This window comes from Heteronotia binoei, chromosome 5 (genome assembly GCF_032191835.1).
Source record: "Heteronotia binoei isolate CCM8104 ecotype False Entrance Well chromosome 5, APGP_CSIRO_Hbin_v1, whole genome shotgun sequence".
Lineage (NCBI taxonomy): Eukaryota > Metazoa > Chordata > Lepidosauria > Squamata > Gekkonidae > Heteronotia > Heteronotia binoei.
Window position 1 is genome coordinate 97,242,510 of NC_083227.1, and position 18,618 is coordinate 97,261,127.

At 42.8% G+C, this 18,618-nt stretch overlaps 1 protein-coding gene across 4 annotated transcripts in view; it reads left to right on the top strand.

The window, feature by feature from the left end:
• The window catches only part of VGLL4 (vestigial like family member 4), a 163,350-nt gene that overhangs the window by 110,902 nt on the left and 33,830 nt on the right, over window positions 1-18,618 (top strand). Inside the window, exon 1 of one of the 4 annotated variants that reach the window (XM_060239874.1) lies at window positions 11,044-11,072. The exons of the other annotated variants lie outside the window; for them this stretch is intronic. Within the exon in view, the coding sequence (XP_060095857.1) occupies window positions 11,059-11,072 (14 nt within the window). The 5' untranslated portion in view covers window positions 11,044-11,058. Of the gene's footprint in view, window positions 1-11,043; window positions 11,073-18,618 lie in introns of those variants that run through there. 4 annotated transcript variants of the gene reach the window in all.

Genomic DNA, 18,618 nt, shown 5'->3' on the forward strand with positions numbered 1-18,618 from the left:
GCCTCTCAGCCATTTCCCTATCCTCCTTCAGTAATCCTTTGACCTCTTGGTCATCCAAGGGCCCCACTGCCTCCCTGGCTGGTTTCCTGCTTCTAATATATTTGAAGAAATTTTTATTATTAGTCTTTATGTTTTTTGCAATATGTTCCTCATAGTCCTTTTTTGCTTGCCTGATCACAGTCTTGCATTTGATTTGCCACAGCCTGTGTTCCCTTTTATTAATCTCACTTGGACTGGCTTTCCACCGCTTAAAGGAGTCCTTCTTACCTTTTACAGCTTCCATTACTTTGTTTGTTAACCATGCAGGCCTTCTCTTATACCTGTTCGTGCCTTTCCTAACTTGTGGTATATATTTTATCTGAGCTTCTAGGATTGTAGTTTTAAATAGCCTCCAAGCTTCCTCAAGGGTTTTGACTGTATTTACCTTTCTTTTCAGTTTCCTCTTCACATGCCTCCTCATCTCAGAGAATTTACCCCTTTTAAAGTTAAACGTGGCTGTGATGGTCTTTTGGGGCAACTTCCTATTTATACAAATGGTGAAATCAATAACGTTATGGTCACTGCTCCAAAGTGGTGCGATCACTTTTACATCTCTCACCAAGTCTTGGGCATTACTTAGGACCAAATCCAGGATCGCCCCACCCCTGGTAGGTTCTGAGACCATCTGCTCCATAGCACAGTCATTGAGAGCATGTAGAAACTCAGTGTCTTTCTCTCGACCTGAACACATACCATATTTTTCGGTCCATTGGACGCTCCGGACCATTAGACGCAGGTGCCTGGCTGGGAGACAAGCGGCGAGATCGCTCCCTCCGCCCCCACCGCAAACCCAGCAGTCCGCAGGGAGCGATCTCGTCGCTTGTCTCCCAGCCAGGCAAGCAGGTGCCAGCGTGCTTCCCCCGCGCTTGCGTGCCTGGCTGGGAGACAAGCGTCGAGATCGCTCCCTGCGAAGTGCTGGGTTTGCGATGGGGGCGGAGGGAGCGATCTCGCTGCTTGTCTCCCAGCCAGGCACGCAGGCACAGAGCAAGCACCCGCCCCCTCTGCAAACCCAGCGCTTCGCAAAGCGCTGGGCTGTGGAGGGGGCGGCGTGCTTTCCCCCTGCCTGCCTGCCTGGCTTCAGCTGCTCTTACAGCAAGCACCGGGATCGCTCCCTCCACCCTGCATTCCCAGCGCTTGCTGTAAGAGCAGCTGAAGCCAGGCAGAGGAAGCACCCGCCCCCTCCGCAAACCCAGCGCTTCGCAAAGCGCTGGGATGTGGAGGGGGCGGCGTGCTTTCCCCCTGCCTGCCTGGAGCGATCCCGGCGCTTGCTGTAAGAGCAGCTGAAGCCAGGCAGAGGAAGCACCTGCCCCCTCCGCAAACCCAGCGCTTTGCAAAGCGCTGGGCTGTGGAGGGGGCGGCGTGCTTTCCCCCTGCCTGCCTGCCTGGCTTCAGCTGCTCTTACAGCAAGCGCCGGGATCGCTCCCTCCACCCTGCGATCCCAGCGCTTGCTGTAAGAGCAGCTGAAGCCAGGCAGAGGAAGCACCCGCCCCCTCCGCAAACCCAGCACTTCGCGAGCGCCAGCTGTGGAGGGGGCGGCGTGCTTTCTCCCTGCTTGCCTTCCTGGCTTCAGCGCTGATGCTTAAAGCAAGCGCTGGGATCGGAGGGCGGAGGGAGCGATCCTGGCGCTTGCTGTAAGCGTCAGAGCTGGAGCCAGGCAGGCAGGCGCGGGGAAGTGCCGGGACGGAGGCAGCGGATCCCCCCCCCCCCGGAGGAAGGTGCGTACGGTACCTTCGCTCCATAAGACGCACACACTTTTTACCCCACTTTTGGGGGGGGTAAAAGTGCGTCTTATGGTGCGAAAAATATGGTATTGACCCAATCAATCTGCGGTTAGTTAAAATCACCTATTACGACATAGTTTTTACGTTTAGCCACTTTCTTTAATCCTTCCATCATATTATAATCGTCCTCTTTATCTTTTGATTTGGTGGGCGATAACAAACTCCCATAGTTAAATTTGCTTTTGGGCCCTCTATTTCGACCCAAACAATATTGGTTTGCTCTCTTCTCACAATGTTAACAGTTGCAAGTCAACCCTGCTTAGCTTCCAAGATTTGACAAGATTGGGTTTGCATGGGCTATCCAGGTCAAGGTCACTTCAATTCATCTTTAATGACCTACAAACCTATGCTTGGTAATGATATTCCTCACTCACAGGCACAGGGAGGCAGATCTTTTCTTGCACAGACAACCTCTTAACCTTAAACAATGTCTGCATTACAGTAAGGCACTACTTAACATGGACATGAATTCTTGTATCATTCAACATCACAATCATTGAGCCTAACAACAACAGCCATAGCATCTCACATTCATTCCCTTGCTCATCCCACAGTGTCATGTATGCTGTTAAGTACCCTTAAGTACCAGTACCCTTCTAGTCTCTACATCATACAAATAGGCCAGTCCCTGTGCTACAAAGTAAGTGAACATAAATATGACATTAAAAATGACAGTATTTAGAAACCAATAGAAAAACATTAATCTTCCAGAACATTCGATTAATAACTGAAGGGTGGCATTTCTCATACAGAGATATTTTAAGGAGAGATTGCAGCATGAGATGGCTGAACTAGAATTTATTAACAAGCTCATGACAGTAAGCTCCCCCCCCCAGAGGGAGGGGCTGAATAGAGACACGGAAATCTTATTACAGGTGCTGGGTTTTTTTGTGGGTTTTTTTTTTTTTGCATTACTCATCTCTCTATATATCTCCTGATTATATATTGTGTTGTATCTCTACATCCTGACTCCAACTCACCATTCTTTGTAACACCTTTCCCACCTTCTTACCAGGACATAAAGACTGATGGATCTTCATTCCATATATATTTTGTTGTAAACCAGATTTTGGAATGAAAGAGCAAGTTAACAAATTTACTAAATATATAGTATATACATGATACAGCAGCCTCATGGTAAGGCAGAATCATATGCACTCGTGCCTTTATACGTATGAATATTTTACCAGAATACCTCACCAGCTGGCTGTGGTTGCAAACAGTCAAAATACATAAATGATACAGGTTTCTTTACACCAGTTTAGGTAGAGTCTTGTTGGAAGCATACTAGAGGTCCAGCCAAATAGGTGATCTCAGCTTACATGGGATCACTACATGGATTCCCATGCAGTATTTTAGTGACACCTATGTACATGTTAACTGCACAGGTCCACTGTCAAGGAAAGTTCCAGCCTCTTTAAGTTAATGGAGAAAAAGTTATAAACTTGCTATTTTTTGTTCAACCATTTTCCCAGATGTTTCCTGCAACTTGACAAATGTACCATTTACTAGAAAGTTAAACTCTTGAGAGTTAGAATGTTATGGACACGGTTGCTATAGACAATGGCTGTAAAGTCAAGGTCTGGAATAAAACCTTATGTTTACTTCTGGTTGAATAAGAATATTTTTTCCCTAGACTCAAAATGATGGCATTGACAATATACTTTCATTTTCCCTTGTACTGTAATCTGCTACCAGGGAAAAAAAGTTTTCCAAATTGGCATTAATTCTGTCAAAGACTGCCAAATGTTAACACTCACTCAGGATGGGAATTCTGTAGTGCTAAAAGGTTGCACAAGTTGTTTTGGCATTTTATTTGAATCTTCAAGCCAATTATGGTACTGGCATTCAATATTTGACAATGATTAATCTTTTTATCATTACCACCTCTTTATTGCCCAGTCTGAAACTAAATCTGAAGAGGCTACAGGCAGATGTGCTGAAATGTAAAGAGAAGATAGTGGTAGAAAAGGAGCAATTGGTAGGATATTGTTGGTCTGTCAATGGAAAAATATCCTTTTAATTAAAAATAAGGGCTGTGGTTTCAGTACTCGGAGCAATTCCACGTGCATTTGGTAGGAATTGTCAACCTTCTCATTTGGTAGAAAATCATCATGCTTACTGTAATGTAACTCTAGAGGGCTCCCAGTTTTTGAGATCAACTTTTTAAGGGGCATAAGTAGTCATGGCAGGACATGTAAAAAGACTGTGTGACCTTTGAAGCCCAAATAATATTTATGCAATACTGTTCAATACTGATAGAAGAACCTCCCCCGTTTTAAATAATTTTAATGATGAAATAATCTTTATGAGAGTAAATGTTTAAAGGATCATGCGAAAGAAACCATTGTTTTCTTAGATTTCTTCAGCATTAAGCATTGTTTTACTGGGGGCAGACAGATTATAGACCTACAGTTTTCTTAGTTGATTTGCCAGTAAAATACCTTTGCTTCAGTTCTTTTATTTAGTTTTTATATTTTGGTACACATGTATTTAACTTGTGAAAGAATGAACTGCAGCAACAAAAAGCAATCTTTGCTGCGTAAAATTAGTGCATTTCCTAACCTTAAAGCTTCTATATAACTTTTAAAAAGAGAGCAATACTTCGGGAAAGCACTGTGTATTCCAGGGGTGTCAAACTAATTTCTTAGGAGGGCCGGATCTGACACAAATGGGACTTTGTGGGGCCAGGCCATGAGTGTCATAAAATATGTCAGGTAGTGGAGATATAAACTTTATAATGGACACAGTCAATCCCAATTAAAGATATTTTTTAAACTTAAAATACAAATATGCTTAAAACTCTTCCAGTGGTTTATGTTGAAAAGGTGGGGGACTAGTGTAGTTTTGCAATGCAATTTTTAAAATAAAACATCAAGAAAAAGCACAAGGTTCTGACTCTGTGGAAACAATTAAATGGCATTGTAAATTTCTCCCCACCAGTCTACTCAGATTGGCAAAGCCTTTCCAGTATAATATCCCCTTTGGCTGTGGGTTCCCACATTAGAGTACTCACTAGGTTAGGTCCATTCAGGAGAGATAAGCTGGCTGAAAGCATCAACCCTTGTTTGCAAGGACACAACTCCAGGAAGCATGAGTTTCAGCTAGCTATAGGAAAATGTAACCATCTCCACTCCATTTGAAACCATTGCAGAGTACAGACAAAGCTGCAAGGAAAATGTGGAATGGATCTTAAAATACACCCCACGTTTTCCTTGCAGCAGCCAGCAAAGAAAAGCAGGAAGAACCTGGGACTCAGCCTGCAAGCTTCAAAGGGTGCTTCAAAGAGCCTGGGAGCTTCAAAGGGTAAGGACAGGAGAGGGAGGAGGGGGGAGAAAAGAGTCCCACGGACCTGATCAAAGCCTTGGGCGGGCCGGATCCGGCCTGCGGGCCGAGTGTTTGACACCCCTGGTGTATTCATTCAATCAGTCAGTTTCTATCCTGCCCACCTTGCCAAAGCAAGGCTCAGGGTGGGTTACAACATAAGAGCTTATACAAACCATGCATAAAAAAATCTAAAATAAAACCACAGTAGACAACACTGAGATGGCATTCTAAAATCATGTTATCCTGGGTCTGATTAAGATTTTAATAAATATGGTCTCATCAGAGAGTCTTAAGTTGCCTGCACCAAACAGACAAACAATTTTATGGTGATTTAAGCTGGCAGTTTGAACAAGAGGGGCTGATCACATTGGACATCCACAGCCTCAACTAAAAGCATAGTGGAGCAGCTCTGTTTTATAGGCGCTGTGGAACTGTAACAAGTCCTGCAGGGTGCTGATCTTTATGGGAAGTTCATGCCACCAGGTCAGGAATTACTAGCAGGGGCTAGATGGACATCTTTTGGGCTAGGGATTACTAGCAGATGTTCGTTGGCCGAATGTAAGGCCCCTCAGTGTACATAAGGGGAGAGGTAGTCCCACAGGTATGTTGGTCCCTGGATGCTTAGGGCCTTAAAGGTTAAAACCAACACATTGAAATGGATCTGGGACTCTATTGGCAGCTAGTGTAATCTGCACAGCTCCAGCTGGATGTTCACACACTGAGATATCGCAGACAGCAGGTGTGCTGCTGCATTTTGCACTAGCTGCAGCTGCCAGAACAGATACAAGGGGAAGCCTGTGTAGAGTGAGTTGCAATAGTCTAGTCTGGATTACTGTACCCAAGTTACCGGAGGAGAAATAAGGGACTAGCTGCTGAACCTGCCAAAGATAGAAAAAAGGCTGATTTGGCAACTGCTGTGACCTGGGCCTTCATCAATAGTGAGGCATTCAGTATTACTCCTAGACTTCAAACTTCTGGACTTATTAAATATTATATTAAATATTAAAATTCAGAAGCACCTTGTCCTGACTTGGAAGAGCCCAGGCAAGCCCAACTTCATTAGATCTCAGAAGCTTAGTAGGGTTGACTGTGGTTAGTACTTGGTTGGTAGACTGACCTTGAAATACCCAGTCAGGAGGCGGGGAACCTACCCAAATATCCACCAGGCCCCCAGTAGGGGTCAGTCATCAGAGGTCAAATGATTTCCAGGTCTATACACAAAAACAAAACAAAAAAATCCAGGAGCACCTTAAAGACCAACAAAAAAAAAGGCCATGTCATTTGACAAAATTGATCTTCGACTTATGAAAAGCTTATACTCTAGAAGATTTTGTAGGCCTCTAAAAGGCTACTAGATTTGAATTTTGTTCTTCTACTACAGTCTAACATGACTACCCACCTGAAACTATATAAAAATTAAGTTTATATTAGTTAATTGATTCATTAGTTCAGATCTGTGTCCCACCCACCTCTCACTCAGTGAATTCCAAAGAAGCTGTTTTATGTGAAGATAGTCATTCAGCTACTTTAAACTGAGCCTGGTTTCAATTGGTAGCCAATTAACATTGTTGATAAAGCATTGATAAAACATGCTCACAATGAAAGCCAGTTTGAGGTAGATGTGTATATTGCATAGTATCTGTGGTTGCCAACAAAAAGTCCTATTCTCTGCCAGAGGTCCATTTTGTAGGAAGCAATTATATGACAAAAATATGCAACTTGTCACTAAAGCCTACCTTCCTTTCAGAAAATTGTAATAGATGTAATCCATTAAAAAAAAAGGATCCAGAAGAGATCCAGGAACGGCAGTCCTGTCAAGCTTAAACATCTGTTCTAGAAAAACTAATGGGAACTGGTATAAAAATAGAGAGCTTATTAAGCACACAGAGGAATGAACACTACTCAGGAGGAATCCACATGGCTTCTGTAAAGGCAAGTTCTGTCTTGGAGAAGGTTAACAATCATATTGGGGCTGCCCCTGTACTGAACTCGGAAACTGCAGCTAGTGCAGAATGCGGCAGCCAGGCTGTTAGTGGGACTACCTCGGTGGGAACATGTACAGCCTAGGCTACGGGAGCTGCACTGGCTGCCAATTGTGTTCCGAGTTCGTTACAAGGTGCTGGTTATTACCTTTAAAGCCCTATATGGCTGAGGACCTGCCTACCTTAGGGACCGCCTCTCTCCATATATCCCCCAGAGAGCACTGAGATCTTGTTCTCAAAATCTTCTAAAAATCCCTGGACCAAGGGAGGCCAAACTGAAAAAAATGAGGGAGCAGGCCTTCTCAATAATGGCTCCCCATTGGTGGAATCAACTACCAGAGGAGGTGCGAGCCCTGCGGGACTTCAATCAGTTCCGCAGGGCTTGTAAAACTGTCCTTTTTCAACTGGGTTATAAGATGGAATCCTGAAAGTGACATCTAGCCATCTTGATATATATATATATATATATATATATATATATATATATATATGTGTACTGTAGCACCTTCAATTTGTAGTGGTTTTAATTGCCGTATTTTTCGGACCATAAGACGCACTCCCCCCCCCCCAAAAAAAAGTGTGGGGGGGAGTGTGTGCGTCTTATGGAGCAAAGGTACCTTCCTGGGGGGGGGGGGTCTGTTGCCTCCGCCTCTGATCCCGGCGCTTCCCCCGCGCCTGCCTGCCTGGCTCCAGCTTCTTCCAGCAAGCGGTGGGATCGCTCCACACTGCCCCCACCGCAAACCCAGCGCTTCGTGAGCGCCGGCTGTGGAGGGTGCAGCGTGCTTCCTCTGTGCCTGTCTGCCTGGCTCCAGCTCTGATGCTTAAAGCAAGCGCTGGGATTGGAGGGCAGAGGCAGTGATCCTGGCACTTGCTGTAAGCATCAGAGCTGGAGCCAGGCAGACAGGCACGGAGGAAGCACGCTGCACCCTCCACAGCTGGTGCTCGCGAAGCGCTGGGTTTGCAGAGGGGGCGGGTGCTTCCTCCGTGCCTGTCTGCCTGGCTCCAGCTCTGATGCTTAAAGCAAGCGCTGGGATTGGAGGGCAGAGGGAGTGATCCTGGCGCTGTAAGCATCAGAGCTGGAGCCAGGCAGACAGGCACGGAGGAAGCACGCTGCCCTCTCCGTAGCCGGCGCTCGTGAAGCGCTGGGTTTGCGGTGGGGGCAGTGTGGAGCGATCCCAGCGCTTGCTGGAAGAAGCTGGAGCCAGGCATGCAGGCGCGGGGGAAGCGCCGGGATCGGAGGCGGAGGCAGCAGATCGCCCCCCAGGAGGAAGGTGCGTCCTATGGTCCGGAGCGCCTTATGGTCCGAAAAATACGGTAATTTATTTATCTAAATGTGTTTAACTGTATTTTATTGTATAAATTGTATTTATTATAATCATGGTACACTCCATGTCTTGTGAGCCGCCCTGAGCCTGCCTCAGCAGGGAGGGCAGGATATAAATAAAAGATTATTATTATTACATTGAGAAGGATGATCTGGTAAAATTATATACTTGAATTTCCAAGATTTTCTTCCTCCACAGACTAATTAGCTTGTGGAATTCACTTTCACAAGATAGCAGTGATAGCCTTTAAATGGGCATTAGACAAATTGATGGAGAAGATGTCCATGGGTGGCTATTAGCCATGACAGTTAAACGGACTTCTGTACTCACAGGCAGGTAGCATTTCATATACCAGTACTAGTAGCCAGCAATAAAGACAGGCTTTATTTATTTATTTGATTTGATCTATATTATTTATTTTATTATTTATTACATCATATTTATATCCTGCCTTTTCCATGAGTGGACTCAGGGCGGCTAATGATCCAAGTGGTATCTAAAAACAAGTACAACATTAAAACCTTAAAAACATTGTGGTGCTATTCATCAAATAGTACAGGCAAGATTTCTAAAAAGTCCTTTCTGCCCTCCCCTACAAACGGGCTAAGGATGGGCCACAAACATATCAGTAAAATACCTAGAATACTTAGAATTAAAACATTAAAACAGCAATAATCAAATTAACAACTAACAGTACATATATTAATCAGATCTATGATAGCAGCTTTTCTGGGACTCCAGGTGCCTCCTGAGGAAGCGAACTAGATGGTCATACACCACAACCTGTTGTCTGATGATGCTTTTATTGATCTTTGTTTTCTGTGCCTTTCTTGTGGGCCCTCTGGGGGTATCTGGCAGGGCATCATGTGAAAACAGAATGCTGAACTAAGAAAGTCCATTTGTCTAATCCAGCACAGCTGTTCTTACATTCTTAAATGCCCTTGATGTATACATCAGCCCAACTATTTATTATGATAGCATGTCAGCAACAGCTGCTTCCAGAGCTTATTTTAATTATTTAATTATTACTTTTATGCCACTTTAAATAATATCCAAAGCTATATGGTGTGCTGGCATAACAGTGCTGCACACACCTAGATTGTTAATATACAGGAAAGACTCTTTAAAATGTTGTTCTCCATTCTGTTCTAAAGCAGGATTGTTCACCAGTGACTGTGTATGTGACATTCACAAATGCTCTTTAAGTATTCTGTTAAAGAACTTTGTAAGGCAGAATGATGTCCAAATTATAGACTGGAGGGCTAGGATTATAAGAGTTGGATCACAGAGAACTGGATAGAAATTGAATTTACTATTTAATCAATATGCTATACTGCCCTACATATTTCACTGGGTTGAAATGCTCACTCTGCCATGAAGCTTGCTCAGTGATCTTGACTGAGGCATTCTCTCTATAGCCTTGCCTGTCTGGCAGAGTAATTGAACAAAGTTTGAGTCCAGTGGCACCTTTAAGACCAACAAAGTTTCATTCAAGGTATAAGCTTTCGTGTGCATGCACACTTCTTCAGATACTTCACTGTATCTGCTCTCCTCCTTCAGACCAACAGAGCTACCCACTTGAATCTGGCAGGGTAATTATTAGGAGGAATTGGAAGGTTTGAGAATATATAGTCTCTTGCACAGTTTTCACTGTGTTAAGTTGCTGTGCCTGGAAGTGCGCAGTTATTAGGACCTGAACTAAGTCAGCCCCAGCCTTACCTATAAAATGTAACTGTTTTATAAAGGGGGGGGGGGTTCAGCTGGCGTTGGAACCTCTTTAGGAGCAAGAAGCTAACCATTTCCTTGCCATATGCATGCAGACTTGTAAAGCAGACTAATATAGGGACACTCACTTATTCCTGGTTCAAACGTTGCCAGGATTTCTGCTTAAGATTTCCCAGCGGGTGGCCCCAAACTTTCCCTCTGATGGTTCAGTCTTGGCCCCAAACAGTCCCTCTGATGGTTCAGTTTGGTGGCCCCAAACTTTCCCTCTGATGGTTCAGCATTGTCTTACAGACTTTTATAAACAGAATAGTGGCTAGCCAATAAGTGAAATTACTAGCCTGTTGTAATTTTAGCTAGTAATGATGCTTCTGAAAAACCACTGGCTGAAGAACCCCAGAATGGCCAAGTGGCACCCCTAGGAAATATTCAACAAATTTCAGTGTAATGATCTTTGAGTTATTACTTGATTAGCAATACAGGCAGCATATGAGTCTCACTGGTTTATTACTTCCTTGTCTGTCCCTGGAATCTTTAAGGAAGCTTTTGGAATGTATTATTTTGCTTGCCTTTCTCTATTTCTTCTAGAATTCTGAGACACCACCTAATCTTAATCTGTTTTCTTGGAGAGACCTCTTTATGATTTTGAAAACCTTTTGCGCTGGATGTGATAGATGTTTTCACAGAAACAGCGTGTTTAATGAATGTAGAAGAAATCCATCCTGGTTGCTTTTGAGTACAGCTTTCCCAAAGAGGAAGGACTCTTATTGTGACACAAACTTTTGCCTGCTGAGCTTTTTGAGCTGGAGAGTGCTTGCCAAGTTTGTGAGGCCCAAGGCTTTCTTGTGGGAGGATGCAGGGCTGTCTTCATGCTCTTTGGCAATGATTAAAGTGAGGTTAGTAAAAAAGAAAAAAAAAGGTGGGGGAAGAGGGAGAGCTTTCATTTGATTCCCTTATCCTTGCTTTTTCAAACCAGATGGCAAGCCCATATTTTCAGCTGTAATTAATTTAAACTGTAAGTGCAGCACAGAGAAGAGTATGAGTGCATCAGTAGCTGTGCTCTGGAGAGTTAGTAGTGATTTTCTTCCCAAGCATGCATCAGTTTCACTGTGCTAACACCTTAGTTCTCCACTCATCCTCCCTAAAACACGAAGAGATTACTAGAACAGTTGTAACTGTTGCTCAACAGACCACTCCATACAGGAGTTAATCAAAGGCAGCTTTTTTAAAAAAAATCCTAATTGTAAATAGACAGTGTTGGATAGGAGTGAAATGCTATTATTGTCTTGTAAAAGGTAAAGGTAGTCCCCTGTCAAGCACCAGTTGTTTCTGACTCTGGAGAGACGTTGCTTTCACAATGTTTTCATGGCAGACTTTTTATGGGGTGGTTTGCCATTGTCTTCCCCAGTCATCTACACTTTCCCCCCAGCAAGCTGGTACTCATTTTACCGAACTCGGAAGGATGGAAGGCTGAGTCAACCTCAAGCCAGCTACCTGAACCCAGCTTTCACCGGGATCGAACTCAGGTCATGAGTAGAGCTTAGGACTACAGTACTGCAGCTTTACCACTCTGCGCCACGGGACTCTTCTTATTGTCTTGTGACAGCCTGCAAAATGTCACCAGTGTATTTATGATGAGGAATTGTGTATGAATTTCTATTGAATGATCTGTATATTACTATTCCTACATAGAGATTGTTCTTATGTTCTTTCAGTTTCCTGTTTTTGTTATATGTCATGTACAGGGGACTACTTTTACCTTTATGTTAAAATTATTATTTTTTAAGTTGAAGATTGTGGTTACTGCTCCCTCCCCATACGTAGACATCCCGTGCTGTCCAAGTCAGAACAAAACCAAAAACACACCACAATCTCTCCCCACAATCATCACACTTCACACAGTATAGTATATGTATGTTTTCCTATATGAAGAGTTTCTGCAGAAAATATTTAATGTGTGAAGCAATTGCTTAGTGGATAGTGCTTCTTCCCAGTAATGGAGCAGGCTGGCTATAATTTTGCACAATGCTTATCCTTGAATTGTAAAAGAAATTTAAAAAAGGACTTGCTAAAGTGTCTGATTTTCAGTTATTTGACCACTTCCTTTAGTGGAAATTTTGCTGGACTTTCAGCTCTTTTGTAGTCTGCTCAGTACATAATATGTAGGATAAATTGAGCTGTCTCTTTAGATTTTCTGCTTTGTTGCCATATTTCATGTGAACTCTGAACAGCATCCAGAATTTTTTTTTTAAAAAAAAATCATATATAAACTGATTTGTAAAGATGATTAAAATTTAGCATATGTTCAAAAACTTTGCTGTGACTTACATTATATATTAAAAAGCTTCACATGGCTACAGTTGTTTTGCTTGACTGGCATTGTGCCAGATTATGTACAGAAACTGAATTCCATTTTCATTTTTTTTCATTAGGCAGCTGACTTGCCTGCTGTGAATACAGGGAGTTATACATGATTAATTATAACCCCAGGAGGCAGGCAACATGTGACCTCTGTTCTGACTTTTGCATGGTTTTTGAGTTGGTAGATATTTGTAGAATTACAGATTTAAAAAAAAAATACCCTAATGAATGAAATTTGTTCCAGAGTCTTCTAAAGAATGACTAATGGTCTATAGTTTTCTGTGTGTGTGTGTGTGTGTGTGAGAGAGAGAGAGAGAGAGAGAGAGAGAATGTCTGTTTCCAAGAAATGAATAGGAAGCTTCCCATCTCTTCCTAGTTACAAAGGTGAGGCATCAATCCCAGTAACTGAAGCAAACTGCAAGGTCCTGAAAGCCTGGGAAAAGATGTAGACTGATTCCACAGTAGCCTTTGTCCTGGTCTCATTCTTGGCTCTTGAGTTTGTGCAGGACAGAGAGAAAGCAGGAAACATGCAGCCCAGCTCCAGAGATGCTAATGCAGGATCTGGGAAAAAGCCGCCTGCACCGAAGGGAGGGAAGTGCTAAATGCGGAATCAGTTGTAATGTCTTGTTTCCATTCCCAATCTTTAGGCACTACCAGCATTAGGGAAATGACAACACAGTGATCCACTTTCTGCTTAGCAGTGTTCCATGGAAGGGAGTAGGAATGAGGGATCCCCCTTCCTTCTTCCACGAGCCATTGCAGATTCGAAAGCTGAATTGGTGGAAAGTGATATTTATCAATACTGATTATGAGTTTGCTAGATTCCTGCTTATCCCAGCCATAAAGCTGTGTAAATAAACATCTCTTGCATTGTCACAAATATTGTAACATCAATTCTGTACAGTGACATTTTGTTTTTCTACTACACTGATCTTTTCTGCACATACTGAGCCCTTAGTATGCAGAAGGGGGGCTTGTATAGTAGCAGTGTCACAGGCTTTGGGGCAGTTTTGTGTGTATGTAATGCTGGCTTTCAAAATTGTCTTGTTTTTCCTGTTGTTATTGATTATTTATTGAATTGCTTTAATAGCTGATAACTGGATGGCTCTTGAGAAGTGGGGCATAAAACTAGAGTGGTATTGCTTAGCAGTATGCAGTCAGTGGAGAAGAACCTGCATGAGAAGTATTGAAAGGGAAGAGGCAGTCTTTGATAATACATAATTAGAATGCTGTGTATATCTGTTCCATTTATTTGCTATCTGCAACGGAGTAGTTGCAAGTACTAATGATGAACTTGCTAAAGAAAGTGGTCCCCCATGTGTAATTCCTTACATATATTTCCAAGATAAAAGCACTTTATGTCTAAATGTAATAATTTTGTGGGTCAAATTCCATGTGAAGTTAATGCATTAAAAGAGATGCTTCTAATTCTGAAGATTGGGTGGGATCCAGCCAACTTCAGCTGGTGCAAAAGAAAATACCATGCCAGGGGTCATGGGACCAGCATGGAGAAAAGTCATGTGAAATGGAAGCTGTATTAAGGAGAGGAATTGGGCAGAACTGAGTGAAAAAGCTGGCAGAATCCAGATACTAGTTAGCAATTCCATGTGAATTGTGTCCGAGGTTCTTTTTTTTTTGTGGGGGGGGGGGGAGGCTAAAAACTTAGTAAGGATATATACAGCAGGGTTAGGGTCTTTCGATTCCTTATTCTAGATTTCATATTGCAGCAATTCCAGCTGCCTTATCCTGCTGGAAAAAAATGTGCTCTTCAAAGATGCATTGCTTCAAGCAGTGCATCTATGGTGAACATTGAAGTATCAATCAGCCATTTGTCCTTTTCTTCAAAATATCCTGAGTGTGTTGCATCTATTTTTTTCATAAAAAGAAAACATGCAGTCATCAAGTTGGTATATGTTCCTAGGTCAACATTAGATATTCAGAAATTGCAAAACTTATTGAAATAAGTTTAATTACATGGAGGATTCTTTGGGAGAAGAGGGGTTTATTAGTAAAACTATCAGTATTTAAGAACAAGTTAAATGTAAATTTGACAGTATGGCTAGAAGCCAATCATTTGTCTGGTGAATAAATCATATTTTTAAAGTATGGCTGGTTTTTGCTTTGATGGAAGGTTGCCTGTCTGATACTTTGGAGCTGATTTGTGTCCATGAGCCCTTTTTGTCTGGTGGTGATGCTTGCTATCTGGATCCTGAAGGGAGCCATTTTTGTTGGGTTGAAAATTTTGCTTATACCCTGCACATGAGACAGCTGGAAAAGGGAATGCCTCTCCATTTTGTCACTTCTCTTTTCAGTTCTGTTGGTTGCTGCCAACAAGGAAGTATTGATTTATTTTATTTAGTTGGAAAATTTTATACAGTGCTTCTCCAGGGGCCCATGGTGACTTCCAAAAACAAAACAAACTCCTTAAAATAAAACACCATCATAAGTTATAAAACATACTATTCAAATCACTTTTAATAGTCAAATGTTCAGCTAATCTCTAATTTTTACATTCTTGATAAATAAGAGTACCTGATGTTGATACCATCATCCCTTTTTGTCCTATGGAAGATTTTTTTGTGGGTACGCCATACTAGTACTGGCTTGTTTTGAAAGGAGTGTTTTGATACAGAGGTGCAAAAAAGTGACTATGTGCGTGTGTTAACATTCAGGTGTCATTTTCTGTAATCTGAATGATGCAGAGGCTTCAGTGTATCAGTTTGTTCTTTGCTGTAGAATTTAAAACATTTTTAAAGATTTTCCAGTGACAGTGTACCCCCATTTGCTCCATTCCAATGGAGCTGGGGAAGTAAATGCCTGGTAACTGTATTCCAATTAGTTTAGAAATCTTTCAGTTTTGCTTTATTTCTTAGAACCTGCACCCTAATTCTGTAGCCTGAATACTGTAAGGTGGAATAAAGGTGTTTGTGGTGTTGATGTAATAAAAAGACTGCACTAATTTCTACTTACAAGGCTTGCCATGTCCATATCACCTGTCAGCCCTGTTTGATCCTCCTTCTGTCATCAAACTAGCGGGTGACTTAGGAGGTGGTGGCAGCTATTAATGAAGAAGACCCCTCCAAGCTCTTATGACAGTTGGGGAACTTCCCACAGCAAAGCTTGAGTTTCCCTCAAACAAATCACCCTTAGACTCTGAGTAGGGTTGTGTCTCCCTTGTCTGTTCACTAGCTAGTTGGAGGTGCAGAGAGAGGGAAAGATCCTGAGGATTGGAGTGGGAATGTTAACAGGTTTTAAAAATCATGGTTCTCAATAAAGGTGAGGATCAAGTGGATCAAGCTGCAACGAGTCAAGTTTGTGCTTATTTATGTATTTATTTTTATATTTATATCCTACCCTTCCCAGACGGGCTCAAGGTGGGTAAGATCAGATTTCATCATATTAAAAACCAGTCAGGATATAATATTTAAACCAATAAAACCTTGGTTAAATGTGAGGTATGAATTCCTTATATATAAAATGCTTCCTGTACTACATTACTGTAACTCAGGAATAATATGCAAGTTTATAGCCTGTGGAAGTTTCTGTAGTTATTTTCAGAGCATAATGACATAAAATCTCATGACGCTGGTGGGAGGAGGGAAACCCTGAACTTTTAACACTGGTGTTGCCTCATATAAATCTTTCTAAATATTCTTTATACTTACTATCCCACCTGCAGGGCCAGCCCTTCAACTAGACAAATTAGTCATTTGCCTTGGGCGCCTGCCCTGGGGGGGGCAAATTAGGCGCCCCCAGGTGACTTTTAGGAGGAGTCCCTTTGCCTGGCCTTCACCTCGGCCCCCAGACTCTGAGCAAGCACTGCGTTGCCAGGAAGTGCCTGGTTGCTCCGCCACTTGCTTCCCTCCTCACCTTCCCTCCTGTTTTTATCTGTTCCCTTGCTTTCTCTTCCCTCCCTTCTCCCAGGCACTGTGCTTCTCTCCCATTCCCTCTTCTTTCTGTCCTTCCTTGCTCCCCCCCTTTCTCAGGACACAGTGGTGCTTCCCTTCCTGTCTTCTCTCCTGTCCCCTCTTCTTTCTCTCCTTCCTTGCTTTCTATCTCCCCCCCTTTCTTCGGGCACAGTGCTGCTTCCCTCCCCACCTTCCCTCATGTCCCCTCTTCTTTTCTCTCCCCCCCCCCCCTTTCTCCTAGGCACAGTGCTTACTTCCCCACCTTCCCTCCTGTCCCCTCTTCTTTCTGCCCTCCCTTGCTTCCCCCACCTCTTCCCAGACATGGTGCTTCCCTCCCGACCCCTCCTATTGATTTGTATGTGCCTTTAAATCTCACTGACTAGAGCTGTATGGGCCGGACAAGCAGGCAGAGCAATGCGGCTTTGTGAAGCATGTGTGAGAAAGGAGGAAAAGTGTTTGTTTGGAGTAAAACTTCACCCCCCCTTGGCTGCTCTCTGTTTTCCTCCAGATGCCAGAACCTAGCTTTGCCTAGGGACCAGATAGTCTAGGGCTGGCCCTGCCCACCTGGCCATAAAGTAACACAACAATTAATTGCAGGTCATGTGTAAAATTGGGCAACCTTGCAAACCCTTTCTACTTCACTTTTTGTTCTGAGTCTTTCAAGATAGACTTTGGAATTGATTCATCAAAATGAAGAAAGGTTTGGCATGAATCTCAGTCTCTAGTTCTTCAGAAATAAAATTGTGATTCAGACAACTACTGAGTTTTTCACTGGGTGGCCTCTTTCAGGACAATTATGTTTGTGTATAAACAAATCAAGTAAATCAATTTATTTCTTTTTTTTTTGCTTGAGTTACATTCTGAGAATACAAAGGAGTAAGCTGATCTTTGTTGTTGCTGTTAAAACATGTTTATGCCATCCCATAACAAGGTCTTGAGCCAGCTCCGAATAATTAAAATATAAAATGCAATCTGTACTTCTGTATTTCATTTAAGTACAAGATAATAATTATAAATAAAAACGTAGTTATGGTACTGTAACAGCATAATTGTAGTTGTGATCCCTACTGAGAACTGGATCCTGTCCCTCATTTCTTGCCTGCCTCTGCAGACACAGTTCTCTGGTGTGAAATGTGTTGCTTTCATGTTAGGCATTTCTGGACTTCTTGAAATAAATCAGTCTTGCATAAGCAGAAGTGTCTAGTGTCAGAGGAACGTGATCTCCAAAGCAGAGGACTACAACAGACAAAAGGAGTGCAAGAAGAAACAAGCTTTAAGATTTAATCCTGAGTTTTCTGTGGATTAAAGTCTTAGTTTTTTTGGTAACAGGTAAGGTACATTTCAGCAACTGTTTAAGGGTAAAAAGTAATCCCAGCAGCATTTTCTTAGCAGCATGCACTGAAAAATGATTCAGCAATATGGTCCTTTTAAGATATTGACACTTGCACATTAGTAAACACAAGTGGGAGACCCACAAGAAACTTGCAAGGAGGTGGCATTCCCTCATCTTAGCTTACTTCCATGTCCCCCATCTTTCTGTCTTCCTTCTTTCTGTCCCCCCCATGCCAATACCCCCATCTCTCCCTTTCTCGCTCTCCCCAAAGCCAATGTCCCCTCTTTCTCCCCTCAAGACAGTGCTCACATCTCGCCATTCCTCTCCCCTCCCAAGCCAATCCCCTTCTTTCTTCCCCACTCAGCCAATACCCCACCTCTCCCTCTCTATCTCCCCACAGCCAATACCCCCATCTTTCCTTTTGTCTCTCACCTGTGTTTTTCCTATATTTCCATCCCTACCTCTTTTTGGGGACTGATGATGACGGAAAGGCTGCAGCTGAGACAGCTTCCCCTGTGCCTCTGGAAGAAGAAACTTTTCAGATTTTTCTGCAAACCTGAGAGTTCCCCAGATTTGCAGAAAAATCTGTTTAGCCTCCATGCTGCCCTGATCTGTGGACAGAGGGGACATTTCGGCTATTAGATATATAGATAAGTGGGGAACCCACAATGACTTGTGGGAAAATCTCATTTTCTTGTCTTCTGTACTTCTTTCACTCCTGCTAAAGCCCCCATGTCTCTATCCTTTTTAAAGCAACCTTTATCTGCCGCTTTCCCTTCTCCCCCAGCAACTTCTCCCAGAAAATCTCTGGCCATGTTAGGAAATACTGGTTGAGCCTGG